The sequence below is a fragment of the Jaculus jaculus genome, chromosome 1 (genome assembly GCF_020740685.1).
Source record: "Jaculus jaculus isolate mJacJac1 chromosome 1, mJacJac1.mat.Y.cur, whole genome shotgun sequence".
In the NCBI taxonomy this organism is placed as follows: Eukaryota; Metazoa; Chordata; class Mammalia; order Rodentia; family Dipodidae; genus Jaculus; species Jaculus jaculus.
In genome coordinates, this window is record NC_059102.1 from 325,562,744 (window position 1) to 325,585,540 (window position 22,797).

Below are 22,797 nucleotides of genomic sequence, written 5' to 3' on the forward strand. Positions count from 1 at the left end.
ACTAAATGCCAATAAACATATAAAAAAAATCAGCTCTAGTTTCACTAGAGAAATGCAAATGAAAAACTACACTGAGGGCTGGAGAGATGGCTTAGCAGTTCCAATACTTGCTTGTGAAGCCTAAGGACCCAGGTTTGACTCCCGAATACCCACATAAGACAGAAGAAAAGGTGGTGCATGCATCTCGAGTTCATTTGCAGTGGCTAGAGGTCCTGATGTGTCTGTTTCTCTCTCTCTCTCTCTCTCTCTCTCTCTCTCTCTCTTCAACCCCTCTTCCTCTCTCTCAAATAAATAAAAAAAAATTAAATAAAAAAGTATTTGAAAACTACACTGAGGAGCTGGGAAGATAGCTTAGCAGTTCAAAGTGCTTGCTTGCATAAAAAAAAAAGTGTTTGCTTGCAAAGTGTGCCAGCCTGGGTTCAATTCCCAAGCCACATACATAAGCCAGACATACACACACACACACACACACACACACAAAGTGGCCCAAGTGTCTGGTGTTCATTCGCAGTGACAAGAGACTCTGGCGTGCCCATACACACACATATGCAAATAAATAAATATTCATTAAAACTACATTAAGATTCCATCTTGCTGGGCGTGGTGGCACATGTCTTAATCCCAGCACTGCCGGGTTGGGGGCCAGAGGTAGGAGGATCATTGAGTTTGAGGCCATCTTGGGAGCACATAGTGAATTACAGGTCAGCCTGGGTTAGAGCAAAGCTCTACCTCAAAAAGCCAAAAAGCAAAAAAGAAAACAAAAAAACAAGAAAGATTCTATCTTGCCCTAGTCAGAACAGCAGTCATTAAGAAAAAAATTAAATAAATAGAGGGCCTGGCATGATAGCACTTGTCTTTAATCCCAGCATGTGGGAGGCAGAGGTGGGAGGATTGTTGTGATTTCAAGGCCACCCTGAGAAAACATAGTGAATTCCAGGACAGACTGAGCTAGAGTAAAACCCTAAAATCCAAAAAAATAAAAAGAAAAAGAAAGAAAGACAGAAGAAGAAAACAAATATGGTTTATTGTCTATAATTATGGAAGATATCAATAATTTAAAAAAAGAAAGCAAACAGAAACAGATGTTGTCAAGGCTGAGGACAGAAAGGAGCTGCTGATGGGAATGTCAACTAGTCAGGCCACTTGGGAGTTCAGGTGGAGGTTTTGTAAGCAACTGAAAATAGATCTTCCACGTGATCCAGCTATCCCACCCTGAGTGCTTACCCAAAGGGTACCAAGTCAGTGTATCACAGAAGTACTAACACATGGATGTTTATTGCAGCTCTGTTCATGATAAAGGGGTAAATTTTTAAACCAATTGAGTTGTCCAATCACAGAGGAATGGCTAAAGAAAATGTGACAAAACACACACGGTGGAATTGTGTACATATATGGAATAGAAGGATAAAGTCATTTCTTTGCAGGGAAATGGGTGCAATCAGAGATAATCCTGTGTGTGTGTGTGTTGTGTGTGTGTTATGTTGTGCATGGTGATTGCATGTGTATGTGCTCTGGAAGTGCCCAGAAGCTAAACCTGGCAGGGTTGCTCACTTGGGGAGGTCAGAGTGAAAGGTTGGGGAAACCACTCCATTGCTCTTCTGGCTAATGCTTTTGTTTTTGTTTTTTTCGAGGTAGGGTTTCACTCTCATCCAGGCTGACCTGGAATTCACTATGAAGTCTCAGGGTGGCCTCGAACTCACAGCCATCCTCCTACCTCTGCCTCCTGAGTGCTGGGATTAAAGGCGTGCACAGCCATGCCTGGCTAACATAAGTATTTAGAGGGCAATTTTGGTGAGCATAATATGTCCAATTAGCTGAACAACAGTAGCAACTTCCTGTCTAGGGCGCATGACCTTCCCAGCCACGGGTCTTTGACTAGGTTTTCAGTACCAAGCATAATTTCCCTCTATGGAGTGGGTCTCAAATCCGATCAGTACCATTTGGCTGCCCCATAATAGACATGCTAGTATTGCAGTAAGGGGAACATCTTGCCTGGATGGCCAGTTGTGGAGCTCATAAACGTTAAATTTTTGAATCAGAATCTTATAGTTAGTTGATGTATGCCTTTTAAAAAAAAGAGCCCAGGCCATTGCGCAGTGGAACTCCCTGCAAATGGTGCAGGCTAACTGATCCCTCGGTGTGTTTTGGCAGGACTCTGTCCTTCCTTTTTTTTAAAAAAAAAAAAAAAATTTATTTATTTGACAGAGAAAGAGGCAGAGAGAGAGAGAGAAAAAATGGGTACGCCAGGGCTCCAGCCACTGCAAATGAACTCCAGATGAGTCTACCCCCTGGTGCATCTGGCTAACATGAGGCCTGGGGAATCAAACCTGGGTCCTTTGGCTTTGCAGGCAAACACCTTAACTGCTAATCCATCCTTCCAGCACTGTCCTTCCTTGTTTTGTAAAGTGGCAGTGTGATTCAGAGACCTGTATAGATATGATTCTCTCTCTATTTCTCCAATACTTTCTTTTGTTACATGCACACCATGTCTGGTATCTTAGTGAAAGTTTAAAGGCATGCACCATCAACTCCCGGCTCCAAAGTTTCTTTCTTTCTTTTTTTATGTAGAAGTGAACATTAATTTTGAAACAAAATGTCCCTTTTCAAGATCTGGTTGATGACTTTGTGACAGGTAGAAGAGAGGCTGAGCAATCATTAATGCAAGGGAGATGGTTATAGTCCAATAACAAATAACATGCCATCTTTCCCTCACACAAGAGTCATGTATTCATGTTTCGTATTAGCTTTTAAGTGCCATACGCTGTACCCCCACTTCTCGGTGTATCAGTTTTAGACCAAAAGGGTCAACTGGACAATGTGCTATAACAAATTAAACAAGAAGGTGGGGCGTGGTGGCGCGCGCCTTTAATCCCAGCACTCCAGAGGCAGAGGTAGGAGGATCGCAGTGAGTTCGAGGCCACCCTGAGACTCCATAGTGAATTCCAGGTCAGCCTGGGCTAGAGTGAAACCCTAACTCGAAACAAAAACAAACAAACCAACAAAATATTAAAATTAAACAAGACTTGGGTTGCTGTCACTTTATTGACATCCAGGATCCTCGGGACCCCGTGGAGTTGCGGCCACCTCGGGGTCCTGCGCTCAAGGGGGCACTAAGGCCTTCCTTCCCTCGTCCTTTCCAGGGCTCTGGCAGGGGCCCAGGCGCGAAGCGCATTGCAGGCGTCCTGGGGCCTGGCACCTCTGCACAGGGCACGCCCGCGAGCCCCCCCCCCCCACGCGGGCCCGGGGCACGGCGCGGCTCCGCCCTGCGCGCATCTCCTCCCGGCGCGCGCTCTCCCCGGGGCGCAGACCAGCGGCCGCCGGGACGAGCGCGCAGGCCGGCCGCGCGCGCCCTGGGGAGCCGGGTCTCGCGCGAGGACTTCGCGTGGGTCCACACGGACGAGCCGCACGCGCGCCGGCGCCGGGAGATCCTGGGTGAGGTTCGGGGCTGTGCGGGGGGGGGGGGGGCGCCGGGGACGCCCGTGGCCTGGGCACCATCTGCAGCTAGGCGTCCAGCCTGGCAAGGTGCGGGGCGGGCTGGGAGCCCGGGGATACCTGGGGGTGCTCACGACCACCTGCTGTGCTTGAGCTTCACTGCAGAGGGGCCAAATGTTCCCCAGCTGAGTCCCCCCCACACCCCACCCCATCCTGCCCCAGGTGGAGATTCCTGTGTCCTCTGGTGGGCACCGATTCTGCTGCCTCTTGGGCATCCCTGGGGGCGTGAAGCCCAGTTTAGGAGGTCTGAGTGCTTTACAACTATTACCCAATTCAGTTCTCCTGTTCAGTGATTTCACTGGTCTGCAGTTTAGAAGACGAGGTCGGTGGAGGCGAGGAGATAGTTCAGTTGGTAAAGTCTTAAGCAGGAGAGGACTTGAGAGGAACCCCTAGTACCTACCCATGTCTCAAAAAATGGTGGCGCATGCCTTTAATCCCAGCACTTGGGAGGCAGAGGTAGAAGAATCGCTGTGAGTTCGAGGCCATCCTGAGACTACAGACTGAATTCCAGGTCACCCTAGGCTAGAGTGAGACCCCACCTGTAACCAAAACAAAAAAGGAAAAAAAAAGTGGATGTATTTTTAAGGAGGACACCCTGAGACTGTTCTCTGGCCTCCACATGCACGTACAAACAGGTGCGCTTGAACAAACACACACACACACACACACACACACACTTACTTTTAAAAAGATGAGGTACGGGCTGGAGAGATGGCTTAGCCGTTAAGGTACATGCCTGCAAAGCCTATGGATCCTGGTTTGATTCTCCAATTCCCACGTAAGCCAGATGCACATGGTGGCGCATGCGTTTGGAGTTTGTTTGCAGTGGCTAGAGGCCCCAGCACGCCCATTCTCACTCTCTGTCTCTCCCCCCCCCACCCCGTCTCTAATAAATAAATCAATAAAAATTTAAAAAAATAATAAAAATAAAAAGATGAGGTAATAATGAATGAGCTAATGCTAAGAGGAGGATTCTAATTCTAACTTGACTGCCTCCAAAGAATATTGCTTTTTTAAAAACCTCTAACTGGAGCCGGGTGTGGTGGCGCAAGCCTTTAATCCCAGCACTCGGGAGGCAGAGGTAGGAGGATCGCTATGAGTTCGAGGCCACCCTGAGACTATATAGTGAATTCCAGGTCAGCCTGGGCTGGAGTGAAACCCTACCTCTGAAAAAAAACAACCAAACAAACAAACAAAAACACCCCTAACTGGGCTGGAGGGTTGGCTTAGTGGTTAAGGAGTTTGCCTGCAAAGCCAAAGGACCCAGGTTCGAGTCCCCAGGTCCCACATTAGCCAGATGCACAAGGGGGTTGCACACATCTGGAATTCATTTGCAGTGGCTATAGGCCCTGGCCTGTGCCCATTCTCTTTTTCTCTCTCCCTCTTTCTCTGCCAAGTAAATAACAAATTTATATATATATATGTCTTTAATCCCAGCACTTGGGAGGCAGAGGTAGGAGGATCACCATGAGTTCAAGGCCACCCTGAGACTACATAGTGAATTGCAGGTGAGCCTATGTTACAGCGAGGCCCTACCTTGAAAAAACAAAAAATAAATAATAAAAGTCCAGGAAACTTCCAGGCATAATGGCACACACCTTTAATCCCAGCAGAGGTAGGAGGCAGAGGTAGGAGGATTGTTGTGAGTACAAGGCCAATCTGAGACTACATATTAAATTTCAGGTCAGACTGAGCTACAGCAAGACCCTACCTTGAAAAAAACATAAAGTCAGGGAAACTGATGGGTGAAACATTGAATACAAGGTATTTTCTCCTCTTCCTCCTGTGCTGGTGACCAAACCCAGGGCCTTGCACAAGAGCTCTAACACTGAGTCACATCCACTATTGCACTATTAGGAACATTGTGAAACGAGAAATATCTTTTTTATTACATACATTGTTTCCCAGGTTTTCTTACCAACATCCATTTGCCCAATGAAAGGAAACAGCAAAGTCTTGATTTTTGTCAGAGCATCTAAAGTTAGAAACTTTCTGTCTCACAAATAAGTTAGCAGATGACACTGAAATGCTTTTTAATAACTGAGTCACTGAAGTAGGTGGATGAAATTTTACAGTTGTTTATTAAAGGCAGCCATTTAGTGGACTTGGGGTTCCCTTTTCTCCTTTCTTGGTAATCACACGTTTTGTAAGTCACTTACACATGCTAGATAGAGATAACAGGTAGTCGATTTTATCTATGTCTTTTTTATTTTATTTTATTTTTTTTTTTAATTTTTTGTTTATTTTTATTTATTTATTTGAAAGCAAAGGACAGAGAGAGAGAGAGAAGGAGGCAGACAGAGAGAGAGAGAATGGGCGCGCCAGGGCCTCCAGCCACAGCAAACGAACTCCAGACGCGTGCGCCCCCTTGTGCATCTGGCTAACGTGGGTCCTGGAGAATCGAGCCTCGAACCAGGGTCCTTGGCCTTCACAGGCAAGTGCTTAACCGCTAAGCCATCTCTCCAGCCCTCTTTTTTATTTTTTTATTTATTAATTTTTTTTTGGCTTTTTGAGGTAGGGTTTCACTGTAGCCCAGCCTGACCTGGAATTCAATGTATTCTCAGGGTGGCCTCGGACTCACAGCAATCCTCCTACCTTTGCCTCCCAAGTGCTGGGATTAAAGGCATGCACCCCCACACCCAGAAATTTTATCTATGTCTTATTATCTTCATGTTGCATAAGGAGAATATGATGCCCATCCATTTCAATTTCTCTTAATAGTATGAAAGTGATAATGCTTATCTCAGCATTGAGCCTTTCCCCCACAAACCTGTCACCACTGAGCCATTCCCCTGAGTGAGCTAAATGGAATTAATGTTATTCAGTGCAGCCCGGCGTGGTGGTACACACCTTTAACTCCCGCACTCAGGAGACAGAGGTAGGAGGATTGTCATGAGTTCGAGGCCAGCATGGGACTACAGAGTGAGTTCCAGGTCAGCCTGGGCTAGACTGAGACCCCACCTTGCAAAAACAAACAAACAAACATATTATTCAGTGAAGAAATAACATTGTCCAAATAGGTGTAAATACTGCTCAGTGTTCTTCTTCTGGAATAGGAGGTGAATAACATTAGGAAAGAGAATAATCTGGAACATTGTTTAAAATACATTTAAGGGGCTGACGAAATGGCTTAGTGGTTAAGGTGCTTGCCTACAAAGCCAAAAGACATAGGTTCAATTCCCCAGGATCCACATAAGCCAGATGCACAAGGTGGCACATGAGTCTGGAGTTTGTTTGCAGTGGCTGAAGACCCTGGCATGCCCATTCTCTCTCTCTCTCTCTCTTTTTCTTCCTGCCTATTTCTTTCTCTCAAATAAATAAAGAAAAAATTAGAAAAAATATATAATACATTTAAATATGAGGTTTAAGTTGTCGGGGAGCAAGCATGATAGTATGTGGACATGTTGCTTAAGCCACCAACTTTTTTTTTATGGACAGGGTAGTCAAATTTATTTCAAAACAAAAGCTTTGTTGGGCTGCATCAAATGCAGAAGAAAAGGAATACTTAGGGGAACTGATAAATTACCAGTGTGCATAAACAGTGAGGTATGCCTCAAATAAGCCTTTAAAACATTTAAAACTGAACTATAACATATTCATGCAATAGTATTTTTTCAGTGCTACTAATGAAAAAAAGTTAAAGCCTGTGCAAGAAATTTACAATATGACAATTTTGTTATTCCTACCTTTTGACCCTAATGCACAGATTTTCTGACAGAATCTCTGTTAAAAAAATCTAAATATTTTCACAAGATTTTAAACATTACTGGGAAGCTGAATTTAGAGGAAGTAACATAAAAATACAATGCCCGTGACAGCCAACGTTATGTAACTGAAGCCACCAACTTTTACCTGCTTTAAATCTGCATGGAATCCATGTTGAAAGGTCCCTTAAGGCTTTCCCCACAGTTCAACTCCTGGATGTACACAGACTAAAGGAACACAGAGGGGCTTCACCAGGAATCATCTAGCCGCATTTGGCTCATGGACGCCCACCTTAGCTGGAGGAGGAGGAGTGTGCTCGTGTGTGGGAAGCCATGGGTCAGCATCTGCTCTGGTGACATCATGTGACAAAGATGGGTTGCTTTATGCCCCAAACCACCTCTTCATGCTTAAGGGCTTCAGGCCTCTCTCCACTTCTGGGCCTGTAGTGCCACAGGCCCTTGGTACTAGCAGTATGGGCATCGACAGTGCCTGACGTAACCACCACTGTCCCACGGAGACCACCACTCCTAATGCAAGAGTAGCTACATAGAGAGGACCCCATGCCCCCTACTATCTGTTCCACGTGGCTAGAATGCCCATACCCTCTGGGCGCCAATGACAGTGGATCTAACTCAACCACAGTAGGCATTATGTCCAAAGTCATTAATCATAACCACGGAAACAGTAGGGAGACTACACAGTGATGCAGTCTAGAAATAAAGCCAACATTGCATAACAGGCTCACACCCCAAGATACGTATCTTCAAAAAGAAACCCCTAGGAAGACAGCTCATCAAAGTGGTAGAAATTCCTGATCTACCAGATGCAAAACATTTCAGCTTACAAGCACAACAAATGTGAAAAAAACAAGGTAACATAATGCCCCCAAAGGAACTAAATAACAACTTTTATGGACGAAATGCTTCATTACGAATTTTTTAAATTAGGCCTTGCATGATGGTGCACACCTTTAATCCCAGCACTCGGGAGGCAGAGGTAGGAGGATCGCCACAAGTTAGAGGCCACCCTGAGACTACATAGTGAATTTCAGGTCAGCCTGAGCTAGAGTGAGACCCTACCTCGAAAAACAGCACCAAAAATAAATAAATAAGGGCTGAAGAGATGGCTTAGTGGTTAAGCGCTTGCCTGTGAAGCCTAAGGACCCTGGTTCGAGTCTCAATTCCCCAGGACCCACGTTAGCCAGATGCACAAGGGGGTGCACGCGTCTGGAGTTCATTTGCAGTGGCTGGAAGCCCTGGCGTGCCCATTCTCTCTCTATGTCTGCCTCTTTCTCTCTGTCTGTTGCTCTCAAGTAAATAAATAAATAAAACAAACAAATAAATAAATAAACCCAAACAAACAAACAAAAAAAAAGAATTTTAAAAATTGGGAGTCTGAAGAGATGGCTTAGTTGTTAAGGTGCTTACCTTCAAAGTCAAAGGATCCAGGTTTGATTCTCCAGGATCCATATAAGCCAGATGCACAAGGTGGCTCATGCATCTGGAATTTGCTTGCAGCAGCTGAAGGCCTGATGTGCCCATTCTGTCTTTATCCCCCCCACCACCAAATAAAATAAAAAGATTGTTTATTTTTATTTATTTGTGAGCAACAGACAGACAGAGAAAGAGGCAGAGATTGAGAGAGAGAGAGAGAGAATGGGCACGCCAGGGCCTCCAGCTACTGCAAATAAACTCTAGCTGCATGTGCCACCTTGTGCATCTGGCTAACGTGGGTCCTGGGGAATCGAGCCTCGAACCGGGGTCCTTAGGCTTCACAGGCAAGTGCTTAACTGCTAAGCCATCTCTCTAGCCCCTAACTTCTTTATTTACTAAATGAGAAAGGCATGCCACAGACCTTTTCTTTACATATATATTGGTTTTTTGAGGCAGGGTCTCAGTCTAGCCCAGGCTGACCTGGAACTCAATCTGTAGTCTCAGGGCCTTGAACTCACAGTGATGCTCCTACCTCTGCCTCCTGAGTGCTGAGATTAAAGATGTGTACCACCACACCCAGGTCTTAAAAATAATTTTATTTCCATATTATTTATACATACTAATAGGGTTCAGTGTGATATTTCCTTTTTTCTTTTTCTTTTCTTTTCTTTTTTTTTTTTTTTTGAGGTAGGGTCTCACTGTAGCCCAGGCTGACCTGGAACTTTCTCTGTAGTCTCAGGCTGGCCTTGAACTCACAGTGATCTTCCTAGCTGTCCTTCCAAGTATTAGGATTAAAGGCATGTGCTACCACACCCAATTTAAAAATAATTGTTATTTGAGAATTTTAATACATGAATATATTATAATTTGATCATATTCCCCTCCCATTATCCTGTTTTGTCTCCCACCTTCACCCTAATTCCACTGAATCCCCTCCTCTTTTCAGGTATTACTTCTGTTTTGTTTTCCTTTGTCCTTTATGTCAAAATGTTTTTTTTTTTGGTTTTTTTTTTTTTTTTTTGGTTTTTCGAGGTAGGGTCTCACTGTAGCCCAGGCTGACCTGGAATTCACTATGGAGTCTCAGGGTGGCCTCGAACTCACAATCCTCCCACCTCTGCCTCCCGAGTGCTGGGATTAAAGGCGTGCGCCACCACGCCCGGCTCCAAAATGTTATTTAATCAATGTTGTGTAGATCTGTGGAGGTCATGGCACCACTGTGAGGTTATGAATGTACCAGTCAGTTTATTTCCTGAGACAGTGTCCCAAGTGGAGGGAAGGAAAAGGAAGGGAAGAGAAGAAAAGAGAATGGGTGCACAGGGTCTCTTGGCTCTGCAAACAAACTCCAAATGCATGCAGCATTTTGTGTATCTGGTTTTACATGGGTACTGGGAAACTGAACCCAGGCCAGCTGGTTTTGCAAGCAAGTATCTTTAACTGCTGAGGCATCTCTCCCTTCCCCCCTCACCAATTTTTAAAATTCTTTTTTTAAAAATATTTTATTTATTTATTTGAGAAAGAGAAAGAGGCATAAAGAGAGAGAGAGAGAATGGGTGCTTCAGGGCCTCCAGCCACTGCAAATGAATTCCAGAAACATGCACCACCTTGTACATTTGGCTTATTTGGGTACTGGGGAACCGAACCTGGATTCTTAGGCTTTGCAGGCAAGTGCCTTAACCACGAAGCCCTCTCTCCAGCAACCCCCCCCCCTTTTTTTTCTTTTTTTGTTTTTTCAAGGTGTGGTCTCACTCTAGCCCAGGCTGACCTGGAATTCACTAGGTAGTCTCGAACTCATGGCAATCCTCCTACCTCTGCCTCCAGGTGCTGGGATTAAAGGTGTGTGCCACAATGCCCAGTTTAGCCCCAATTTTTTAAATACTTAAAGAAAGGGGAGGGGGCTGGAGAGATGGCTTAGTGGTTAAATGCTTGCCTGTGAAGCCTAAAGGACCCTGGTTCGAGGCTCTCTCCCTCCAGTTACCTCTTTCTCTGTCTGTCGCTCTCAAATAAATAAATAAATAAATTTTAAAAGAAGAAGAATTTAGATAATAGGCACTCTGGGGCTCCCGTGGGTCTACAACTCATTGACTCTAATCTGGTGGGTGATGGGATGCTTCCGTAGTCCAAGTTACCCAGGAGGCTAAGGGCAGTAGGACCCCTGGAGTTGAAGAGTTCAAGCCCATTTTGGGCAACATAGTGACACTGCATCTCAGTAAAAGAAGAAAATACTATCTATCTTCCTCAGGGACTCAACTGACATGTTAGCTCATTGATCTTGGATGCCTCAGTGAGTTCATGGGTTCCAAAGATATGTTCCTCCACAATAACTTCTTGTATTTAATTATTTTATTTAATTTCTCTTATGTAACTTTAGAATATCTCATAATGCCCTGTTGAGGAATGCTGTCCTCTAAATGTGAAAGCCGCTATTAGCGTTTTGATTAGCAAGGCTGTGTTTGCCCACAGCAGACCCTCAACAAGGCAGGGACTGTTGCTGGTGCCTCATAGGAACACGTGGGCAGTGTCACGACTCTCCCTGAGATTCTAGCCACTCCTTCCTTCCTGCATCCCCTCCCACGTGTATATAAATTCTGCCCACGCTGTAATGTGGTTTTGGGAGCGGCTTGATTATCTAGAGGGTGTAGGTGAACTAGAGGGAGAAGTCGCTTAACATAGCTAGGAAGGAAGTCATCCTCAATGCCAGGGTGGACTGTTTGAGGGTCACCAGTGTGCCTGTAAGGACCTTTCACCCAGGCTTCTATAGAGAAGCTCGGTGAGATCACTGGTTTGCCATGCTAGACTTGGGTGGCCTCTTTACTTTAGTCTGTCACTGCTGTCCTGTGTGAGTGAGGAGACAATTTCTCACATCCCCTCAGGAAAAGTTCACCCAGCATGTTTAAAAATAAACCTGAACCAACCAACCAAACAAACAAACAAACAAAAAAAGATAGGAACAAAGTGGTGGCACATGCCTTTAATCCCAGCACCTGGGAGGCAGAGGTAGGTGGATCACTTTGAGTCTGAGGCCACCCTGAGACTACATAGTGAATTCCAGGTCAGTCTGGGGTAGATCACTGTGAGTTGGAGGCCAGTATGGGCTACAGTGAGTTCCAGGTCAGCCTGGGTTAGAGACCCTGCCTTGAAAAACCAAAATAAACAAATAAATAAACAAACCTGAATCTATTACCAGTCCAGGGGACTGGTATGATCTATCAATAGATTTAGCTATTTGGGTGTTTTATTTTGTTTTTCAAGGCAGTCTCATACTAACCCAGGCTGACCTGGAACTCACTCTAGCCCCATACTGGACTGAAACTCACAGTGATCCTCCTACCTCAGCCACTGGAGTGCTGGGATTAAAGGTATGAGCCACCATGCCTGGCTTTTTGGGACATTTTCTATAAGTGAAATCATACAATATTATATTTTAAAAGAATTTTTAAAATTGGGAGTCTGCGCCGGGCGTGGTGACACACACCTTTAATCCCAGCATTTGGGAGGCAGAGGTAGGAGGATCACCATGAGTTTGAGGCCACCCTGAGACTACATAGTGAATTCCAGGTCAACCTGAGCTAGAGTGAGACCCTGCCTCGTAAAACAAAAACAAAACAATTAAAAAAAACAATGCCAGGCTGGAGGGATTGCTTAGTGGTTAAGGCGTTTGCCTGTAAAACCAAAGGACCTGTGTTCAATTCCCCAGGACCCACATTAGCCAGATGCACAAGGGGCACAGCGTATGGGTTCGTTTGCAGTGGCTGGAGACCCTGGCGCCCCCTCCCCCTCTGTGTCAAATAAATAAATAAAAATAAGTCATTTTAAAAAAATGCCACTGGGTGTGGTGGCGCACGCCTTTAATCCCAGCACTCAGGGGGCACAGGTAGAAGGATCGCCGTAAGTTAGAGGCCACCCTGAGAGTACATAGTGAATTCCAGGTCAGCCTGAGCTACAGTGAGACCCTACCTTGGGGGGGGGGGGGACACGACACTATGACCTGAGATAGTGCATACACGTTTGTCTTCATATCTAGGAGTGGAGTTCATGGGTCATTCACTCTGCTTCTGTGACCATTCAGGGGATGCTATTACGTGACTGTATTTCTTCATTCTCTTGAATAGATATATTTAGAAGTGGAGTTTCTGGGTCCTTAGCAATTCTGTATTTAACATTTGAGAAATTGCCAAACTGGTTTCCAAAATAGCTGCACCATTTCATTCTTTCTGGCTGTGCAATAGGTCGAACCCAGGCCCCTGACATGCTGGGCAAATGCTCTACAGTGAGCCCCTCTACCAATCCACTGGCACCATTTTAATCCCCCTGCAGTGTGAGAGGATTTCAGTTTCTCTACATCCTAGTTTTTGCCATTCCCCCCCCCCCTTATAGCCATGCTAGTGGGGAGTGAAGTTTCTATGGTCTTGATTTGTGTTTTCCCAATCACAAATGATTTAAAGTTGTTTTTATTTTTATTTCTATTTATTTATTTATTTGTTGGTTTTTCAAGGTAGGGTTTTGCACTAGCCCAGGCTGACCCGGAATTCATTATGTAGACTCAGGGCAGCCTCGAACTCCTGACCATCCACCAACCTCTGCCTACTGAGTGCTGGAATTAAAGGTGTGTGCCACCATGCCCAGATTTAAGTATCTTTAAGGTTTGCCCAGCAGGTGCCTGTTGTCAGGGAAGGTTAGGTACTTGGCCCACTTTTGTGCAGCAGTCCACATGTGGATACCTCCTGGTCATCATAGATGGGGCCATATGGTTTTAAGACCTCCACTAGTTTATTACCTTCAAATAAAGATGAACTCTGGGGCTGAAGAGATGGCTCAGAGGTTAAGGCGCTTGCCTGAGAAGCCTAAGGACCCAGGTTCAATTTTCCAGTACTCACATAAGCCAGATGCACAAGGTGGCACATGTGTCTGGAGTTTGTTTGCAGTGGCAGAGGTCCTGGTGTGCCCATTCCCTTTGTCTGTCTCACTTGTTTGTTATGCCTCTCTCTCTCTCGTTCATAAATAAATAAAATAAAAATAAAAAAGAATAGAGCTGGAGAGATGGCTTAGTGGTTAAGGCGCTTGCCTGTGAAGCCTAAGGATCCATGTTTGACTCTCCAGATCCCATGTAAGCCAGACACACAGAGGTGAGGCAAGTGCAAGGTCGCACATGACTTTCCAACCCCCCCTCTCTCTTGGGCATGCTCTCTTAGGAGGAGGAGGAGAGGGAATGAACTCTGGAAGTCTGCCAGAGTAATTCTGCACTAACCTGAGGACTCAAGACTACATTAAGTGTGCAGTCTACCCTTGCCAGCGGGCACCAGGATGACAGCGGTGCCTACCTAGCGGCTCCCGCTATTTCATCTTCAGGCCGTGCTCTGTGGAGAGCAGTACTTCCTCCTGGCTGCTAATTCAGAGGATGACTTCTCTCTGAAGTTGAACATGTCCTGTGAACTTTAACCCTACCTGCATCAACCTTTGTGAGAAGCACTCACTAGAAACCAACCCATGTATGTACAAGTAAACAGCATTCATGGATGTACTGACACGCACCTGTGCCGTTGTCTCGGCCACGCTACAGACTTGAGCCACTTGTGCAGGACTTTGAATCAGGCTGGGCTCCAAACTGAGATCGCAGCTTAACAGCAACAAAATAGTTGACCCCCCCAAAAAATTATATATATATATATATGAAGCCAGGCGTGGTGGCGCACACCTTTAATCCTAGCACTTGGGAGGCAGAGGCAGGAGTATTGCTGTGAGTTCAAGGCCACTCTGAGACTACACAGTGAATTCCAGGTCAGCCTGAACTAGAATGAGACCCTACTTTGAAAAACAAAACAAAACAAAAAAAAAGTCGACATTTATTTGTATTTATTTTTATTTTGTCTGAAAAGTACATGGTTTTTCAAAGAGATTGCAAAAAGAATTTTAAGTCAAACCAAAAACTATATGAAGCTTCCAGGTTTTAAAAAGATTTTATTTTTATTTGTTTATTATTAGAGACAGGAGACAGTGTGAGTGAGAATGGGTACACCAGGGCCTCTAGCCACTGCAAACAAACTCCAGACGCATGCGCCATCATGTGCATCTGGCTTACATGGGATCTGGAGAATCAAATCAAGGTCCTTAGGCCTCACAGGTATGCACCTTAACCGCTAAGCGGCTTCTCCAGCCAAGCTTCCAGATTTTTGAGTGTTGCCCTATATATATAACCTTACCACCAGAACAGCTTCTTCTCTACTGAAGACAAATGTTTGGAAACTGCTCCACTAGAGGGTATGTTATGATTTGGAGAAGGAAAATCTAATCCATGTGTTTATTTAGTTATAACTTCTTTTTTTTATTTTTTTGTTCATTTATTTATTTATTTATTTGAGAGTGACAGAGAGAAAGAGACAGAGAGAGAGAGAGAGAGATTGAGAGCGGGCGTGCCAGGGCTTCCAGCTACTGTAGACGAACTCCAGATGTGTGCATCCTCTTGTGCATTTGGCTAACGTGTGTCCTGGGGAACTGAGCCTCGAACCGGGGTCCTTAGGCTTCACAGGCAAGCGCTTAACTGCTAAGCCATCTCTCCAGCCCTAGTCATAACTTCTTTTTGGTTTTTGTTGTATTTTCCAGGCTGACCTGGAATTCACTCTGTAGTCCTGGGCTGGCCTCAAACTCACAGCGATCCCTCTTCCACTGCCTCCCAAGCGCTGTGATTAAAGGTGTGTGCCACCACGCCCGGTTTTTATTTATTTAAGGCAAGCCCAACAGACAAGCCTTTTCTTTTTCATTCACAAGAGCAATAGCGCATGAGAGAGAGCGACAGAATTGGCCTGCCAGGGCCTCCAGCCACTGCAATCGAACTCCAGACGCGTGTGCCCCCTTGTGTGCACAGGCATCTGGTTTATGTAGGACCTGGACCTCCAAACATGGGACATGGGTCCTTAGGCTTCACAGGCAAGCACCTGAACTGTTAAGCCATCTCTCTAGCCCTACAATTCCTTTCAGGTAAGGTCTCACTCTAGCTCAGGCTGGCCTGGCATTCACTATGTAGGGTGGCCTCGAACTCATAGTGATTCTCCTACCTCTGCCTCCCAAGTGCTGGGATTAAAGGAGTATACCACCACATTTGGCTTATAATTCCTTTTTAAAATAATTTATTTGCGTATACACAAGTGAGTTGGACATGACAGTCTCCTTGCCAGTGCAAAGGCAGTCCAGATACATGTGTCACTGTGCATGTGGCTTAACGTAGGTACTAAAATACTGGGGATTTAACCTAGGTTGGCAGGCTTTGCAAGCAAGCTCTTTTAATCACTGAGCCATTTCCCCTAGTTATAATCTTTTTTTTGAGGGGGAGGGGTTTGAGGTAGGGTCTCACTCTGGTCCAGGCTGACCTGGAATTAAATATGTAGTCTCAGGGTGGCCTCGAACTCTCAGCAATCCTCCTACCTCTGCCTCCCAAGTGCTGGGATTAAAGGCATGTGCCACCACATCTGGCCCCTACTTATAATTTCTTGAATGTCAATTAGAATCACTTGTAATTCTACTTTTCTGATTTTCGGTTTATTTTTCTTTCTTACAGCCAAGTATCCAGAGATCAAGTCCCTCATGAAGCCTGACCCCAGGCTGGTCTGGATCGTGATCATGATGCTCCTCTCCCAGTTGGCTGCACTTTACTTAGTGAAAGACTTGCACTGGAAATGGGTCATATTTTGGGCCTATGTCTTTGGCAATTGCCTTAACCACTCAATGACTTTGGCTATTCATGAGGTTTCCCACAACTTCGCCTTTGGCCACAACAAATCACTTTGGAATCGCTGGTTTGGAATACTTGCTAATCTCCCTATTGGGATTCCATATTCTGTTTCCTTTAAGAGGTACCACATGGACCATCACCGATACCTGGGGGCCGATGGCATCGATGTGGACATTCCTACTGACTTTGAGGGCTGGTTCTTCTGCACCACGTTCAGGAAATTCATATGGGTCGTCCTCCAGCCTTTCTTTTATGCTTTTCGACCTTTGTTCATCAACCGCAAGCCGATTTCCAGCCTGGAAATCATCAATACTTCAGTCCAGATCACTTTCAACATTACCATTTACTATGTTTTTGGAGTTAAGTCTTTAGTGTACATGTTGGCAGCATCCCTGCTTGGGCTGGGTTTGCACCCAATTTCAGGACATTTTATAGCAGAACATTACATGTTCTTAAAGGGACATGAAACATATTCGTATTACGGACCTCTGAATTTCCTCACCTTCAATGTGGGTTACCATAATGAACATCATGACTTCCCCAACATTCCTGGAAAAAACCTTCCACTGGTAAGTAAAGGACTGAATATGTACTCTGGAGTCTGATGCATATATGTAAATTTATAGTATAATAATTAAATTATCCTACATTTGCTCTTTTTAAATGTTTATTTATTTATTTTGAGAAAGAGGTAAATACACAGAATAGGCATGCCAGGGCCATCAGCCACTGGGAATGAACTCCAGACACTTGCGCCCCCTTGTGCTCAAGTGTGGCATTGCGTGCTGTGGCACTGCTTCTGGCTAGTTCTTAGGCATCACAGGCAAGTACTAATCCCATCTTTCCAGCCCCATTTTCTCTTGTTTTAAAAAATTTTTTGTCCATTTTTTATTTATTTGAGAGCAACAGACACAGAGAGAAAGACAGACAGAGGATGGGCGTGCCAGGGTTTCCAGCCACTGCAAACGAACTTCAGACGTGTGCGCCCCCTTGTGCATCTGGCTAACGTGGGACCTGGGGAACCGAGCCTCGAACCAGGGTCCTTAGGCTTCACAGGCAAGCGCTTAACCACTAAGGCATCTCTACAGTTCCCTTTTCTCTTTTTAATGAAAATTAATCCTTAAGCTGTTTTTTGTTGTTGTTGTTTGTACGAGGTAGGGTCTCACTCTAGCCCAGGCTGACCTGGAATTCACTATGTAGTCTCAGGGTGGCCTCAAACTCACAATCCTTTTGCCTCTGCCTCCCAAGTGCTGAGATTAGAGGCGTGTGCCACCATGCCTGGCTAATATCTTTTTTTGTTGTTGTTTCTTGTTTTTCGAGGTAGGCTCTCACTCTAACTCAGGCTGACCTGGAATTCACTATGTAGTCTCAGGGTGGCCTTGAACTCATGGTGATCCCCCTACCTCTGCCTCCCTAGTACTGGGATTAAAGACATGCACCACCACCATCCCCAGTTCATCATTTTTTCAAAGTATTTTTTCTTTCCTTTTTTTTAATGGCCCTTGATATATTTTCATTTCCATTTTATTTGATTTACTGTGACATTAGTAGAATAGGCCCAAAGACATGTGCTCCATTGAAAAATGTTATGTGAGGTCCATTTCCCAAATGTGTTGAGTTTACTTCAGATTTATTTATTTACTTTTTGTTTTTTCAAGGTGGGGTCTCACTCTAGTCCAGGCTGACCTGGAATTCACTATGCAGACTCAGGGTGGCCTCCAAATCACGGCAATCCACCTACCTTTGGGTTAGGATTAAAGGTGTGCGCCACCATGCCCAGCTCACCTGTCATCTTGATGGGCCTCAGTAACACTCACTGTTCACCTCGCTGTGTCTCTTCACTTCCAGGTGAGGAAAATAGCAGCTGAATACTACGATACTCTTCCCTGCTACAATTCCTGGGTGAAAGTACTGTATGACTTTGTGATGGATGACACCATAAGTCCCTACTCAAGGATCAAGAGGCCTCCAAAGGGACAGGAAGTTCTGGAATAAATATCATCAGAGCCAAAAGAACTCCTCTCATGGGCTTTATAAGAGCTGAGAATGTGGATTTTTGCTTTTTATTTATTTATTTTTTTTTTTGTTTTGGTTTTTCGAGGTAGGGTCTCACTCTAGCCCAGGCCGATCTAGAATTCACTCTGTAGTCTCAGGGAGGCCTTGAACTAACAGCACTCAGTACTGGGATTAAAGGTGTGTGCCACTATGCCTGGCCTGTTTTAAATTTTCTTGTGGTGCTTATGGTAATTGAACCTAGGGCCTATACAGGTGCTCTTTCACTCAGGTAGTATCCTAACCAGAAAATTTTCCTTGTTAAACTTAAGCTCAGTGTTGTTTAGAAGGTGACCTGGAATTGGTACAACTCCAAACAGGATCTCCACAGGTTCCAGAAGCTAATCAGTTTCTGTGACCAGCCTGACTCTCCAGAAGGGCTCAGCCTTGCCCACAGGACACTTGCTTGTTGTGTCAGATCCCCAGGGAGTCTCCACGCCCGCACGCACGCGCTCGGTGTATCACCATCACCAGGGAATCTTCAGCCATGCCTGCCAGTCTGTAAGCACAGCATAAAATGCCTGTTTCTAGCTGGGCGTGTTGCGCACGCCTTTAATCCCAGCCCTCAGGAGGCAGAGGTAGGAGGACTTCTGAGAGTTCAAGGCCACCCTGAGACTACATAGTTAATTCCAGGTCAGTCTGGACCAGAGTGAGACCCTACCTTGAAAAACCAAAAAGGGGGAAAAAAACAAAAGCCTGTTTCTACTATATGATTTTACCATGAAATTTTAGTAAAATAGACAAAGAGCTGAGTTGTTAATCACAGTATATTAGTATTTACTGGGTTTCTGTCTTGTTTCATTCACTGTCTTTGTACTATGTAATATATAGCTGCCTGGTTACTACGGGAACTCGGTTTACATTTTCCATCCAGAAAAGGTTTTTGGAAAACAAGCTGGGCATAGAGGTACACAAGTTTAATCTCAGCACTGGGGAGGCCGAAGTAGGAGGATCGCTGTGAGCTGAAGGCTGCCCTGAGACTACATAATGAATTCCAGGTCAGCCTAGGCTACAGCGAGATCCTACCTGAAAAGTCAAAAACGAAAAGGTTTTTCAAAGGCTTGCAGGGCATGACGGCACATAACCATAGTCCCATCTACAGACTATAGTTATGGGACAGATGGGCTTGCCTAGGGAGTTTGCTGTCAAACTGGACTTGGGGAGCAGGGGTCCTGAAATGAGGTAGAAGAGGTGGGGAGAGAAATGTCTTACTGTAAGCTGAGGTATGACTTGCAACTTCTGCTGTTGAACAAGAAATCTGTTAGATGTCATTGGATCTTGCACTGACTTGCGCATAAATAAAGTACTTGCTGAGTTCCCACATGTCCAACACCCAGTCTCCTCTTTCAGCGCACTGACTCACAGCAGGCAGACTCCGTGCTCCTCACTGCAGGGAAAAGCTTGGGGCTGATGGCCGTTGCTCTCAAGCAGCTTTCTGCGCTCTTAGGTCAGTAGTCCTGGTTATCACAAAAGTGTCAGGAGAATATGGCGTAATATGGAAAATATCTTTAAATATTTTGTTTATTTGAAAGAGAAACACAGATAGAGCAAGTGAGCGAGAATGGGCATGCCAGAGCCTCCAGCCACCATGCGCATTTGGCTTACATGGGTCCTGGGGAATTGAACCTTGGGTCTATAGGCTTTGCAGGCAAGTGCCTTAACAGCTAGGGTATCTCTCCTGCCCTAGGTTGGTATTCTTTTTTTTTTTTTAATCTGTAATTTTTTTTTCTTTTCACAATTTTTATTAACATTTTCCATGATTATAAAAAATATCCCATGGTAATACCCTCCCACCCCCACCCTGCACTTTCCCCTTTGAAATTCCATTCTCCATCATATTACCTGCCCATCTCAATCATTGCTAGGCTGGTATTCTTGAAGGTGGCTTCTTTGCTCATGAGTCTAGATTGGCAGGCAGCCTTGTCTTTGCTGGCAGAGTCCTCTGACACTGCCAGAAAATTAGATGACTATTTAGAGCCTAATCACGTCTTTCCTAACTAGCGACTCCAATAGAAAGCTTTGTGTTTATCTATTTAGACGTTGTAGTAAACTTTTAAATAAAAACACCTTTCTTATGATGTGCAAATTCAGGAGAGCAGACAATTTGTATTTACAGATTAAAGGATAATGGTAAAGTGAACCCTGGGTGCCTAACAGGTTTAGACATAGAATAGCCCAGGCTGACCTAACCTGGAGCTTACTCTATCCGCAGGCTAGTTTCAAACTCAAGGCCAGCCAACTACCTCAGCCTCTCCAGTATTGGAACTAAAGGCAACTGTCACCACTCCCAGCTTGTTTGGAGACAGGGTCTCACTCTAGCCCAGGATGACCTGGAACCTGCTCTGTAGCCCAGGTGGGTCTCTGTATTAGTCAGGGTTCTCTAGAGGTGCAGAGCTGGAATGAACTGGTACTAAAAGGTGGATATAAGGCTGGCGGAATGGGTTAGAAGTTAAGGCACTTGCCTGCAAGGGCAAAGGACCCAGGCTCGATTCCCTAGTGCCCATGTAAGCCTCTTTCTCACTTTTTCTTTTTGGTTTTCTGAGGTAGTGTCTCACTCTAGCTCAGGCCGACCTGGAATTCACTATGTAGTCTCAGGATGGCCTTGAACTCATAGTGATCCTCCTACCTCTGCCTCCCCAGTGCTGGGATTAAAGATGTGTATCACCATACCTGGCCTAAGCCCCTTCCTCTGAAATAAATAAATAAATACAATATTTTAAAAAAATATTGCCGGGTATTGTGGAGCACACATTAAAAAAAATAATAATAAAAGGAAGCTGGGCATGGTGACACACACCTTTAATCCCAGCATTCAGGAGGCAGAGGTAAGAGGACTGCCTTGAGTTCAAGGCCACCCTGAGCTACATACTGAATTCCAGGTCGGCCTGAGCTAGAGTGAGATCCTACCTTGGAAAACCAAAAATAATAATAATAAAAGGGGTATTTACTGGATTAGCATACAGCAGTCCAACAATAGCTGTCTGCAGGCTTGAGAGCCAAGAAACCCAGTAGCTGCCCAGTCCATGTAGCTGGATGCCTCAGAAGTCTCAATCCGTACTGAAGGTCTGGAGAATTCCTCGAGAGCCACTGGTCTTCAGTCCACTTTGGAAGGCTGTGGAAACTTGGTTCCGAGGCCAGGAGGTATCCAAACAGGACAGATGCGTGTGAACAGCAGTGGGGGAAGGGAACCCAGGTAAAAGGCGCTCACCAGCAAGTAGCACAGGCAGCCAGGCCAAAAGGACTGTCTCCGTGAATCTGTACCTGCATAGACACCACAAAGAGGGCCACCCACTCTGGAGGAAAGACTTCCTCCTTCAGGTAATCCTTCCTGGAGGCAACCTCATAGACTTGCCCAAGAAGAATGCCTGTGGATTCCTAACTGACAACAGAATTTAACCATCACAGCCTCAAATTCATAACTTCCTGAGTGCTGGGATTAAGGATGTGCGCCACCATGCACGGCTTTAACTAGGGAGCTTTTTGCACTGGCTCCCCTCTGGGGCAGGCACACTCACTGAGCACCCCATCCGTCTCAGGGGTGCTTTCTTTTCTCTAACACCTTCAATCCCAGCACTTGGGAAGCACAGGTAGTATGATTGCTGTGAGTTCAAGGCCACCCTGAGACTATATAGTGAGTGAATTCCAGGTCAGCCTGAGCTACAGTGAGACCCTACCTCCTCAAAAAAAAGGGGGGGAGGGGCTCTGGAGAGATGGTTTAGTGGTTAAGGTGCTTGCCTGTGAAACCTAAGGATCAAGGTTTGATTCTCTGGATCCCACGTAAGCCAGATACACATGGTGCCGCATGTACGGAGTTCATTTGCAGTGGCTAGAGGCCCTGCTGCACCTATTCTCTTTCTCTCTAATAAATAAATAAAAATAAACCAGGAAGGAAAAAAAACCCCAGAAAGAAATGCTTACACAGACTCAACAACTCACTGGAATAACTCATTTTATACTAAGCCTTTTTGCTACAAAGACCATTATTAGGACATCTGGAACAGCTCGAATGGAACCCGAGAATTAGACTAGCCGTGTGTCCGTCCTGATTTCCGATGGTCGGTTTAGCAGACAATCATGTAGTAAGGACAGTATCTCTGTGGAAGTGCATATGGGATGGCATGGTACCAGATAGCCACTTCTGGCAGAAAAGGGTTTTTGTAACATTTGTGCAAGTTCAAGATGATTCAAAATAGGATTTTATTTGCACAAAGCTTTGTTATTTAATTATTTATTTTAGTTTTTCGAGGTAGGGTTTCACTCTAGCCCAGGCTGACCAGGAATTCATTATGTAGTCTCAGGGTGGCCTCAAAGTCATAATGATCATCCTACCTTTGCCTCCTGAGTGCTGGGATTATAGGTGTGTGCCACCCTGCTTAGCCTCTGAACAAGGTG

At 45.2% G+C, this 22,797-nt stretch overlaps 1 protein-coding gene across 1 annotated transcript; it reads left to right on the plus strand.

The window, feature by feature from the left end:
• The first annotated feature begins 16,187 nt into the window (after positions 1–16,187).
• LOC101602674 (sphingolipid delta(4)-desaturase DES1-like) lies at positions 16,188–18,398 on the plus strand. Its single transcript, XM_045135192.1, has 2 exons — positions 16,188–16,922; positions 18,202–18,398. Exons 1-2 carry the CDS (start codon positions 16,206–16,208, stop codon positions 18,346–18,348), a joined length of 864 nt encoding a protein of 287 aa, XP_044991127.1. The 5' UTR covers positions 16,188–16,205; the 3' UTR covers positions 18,349–18,398.
• Positions 18,399–22,797: the final 4,399 nt, after the last annotated feature.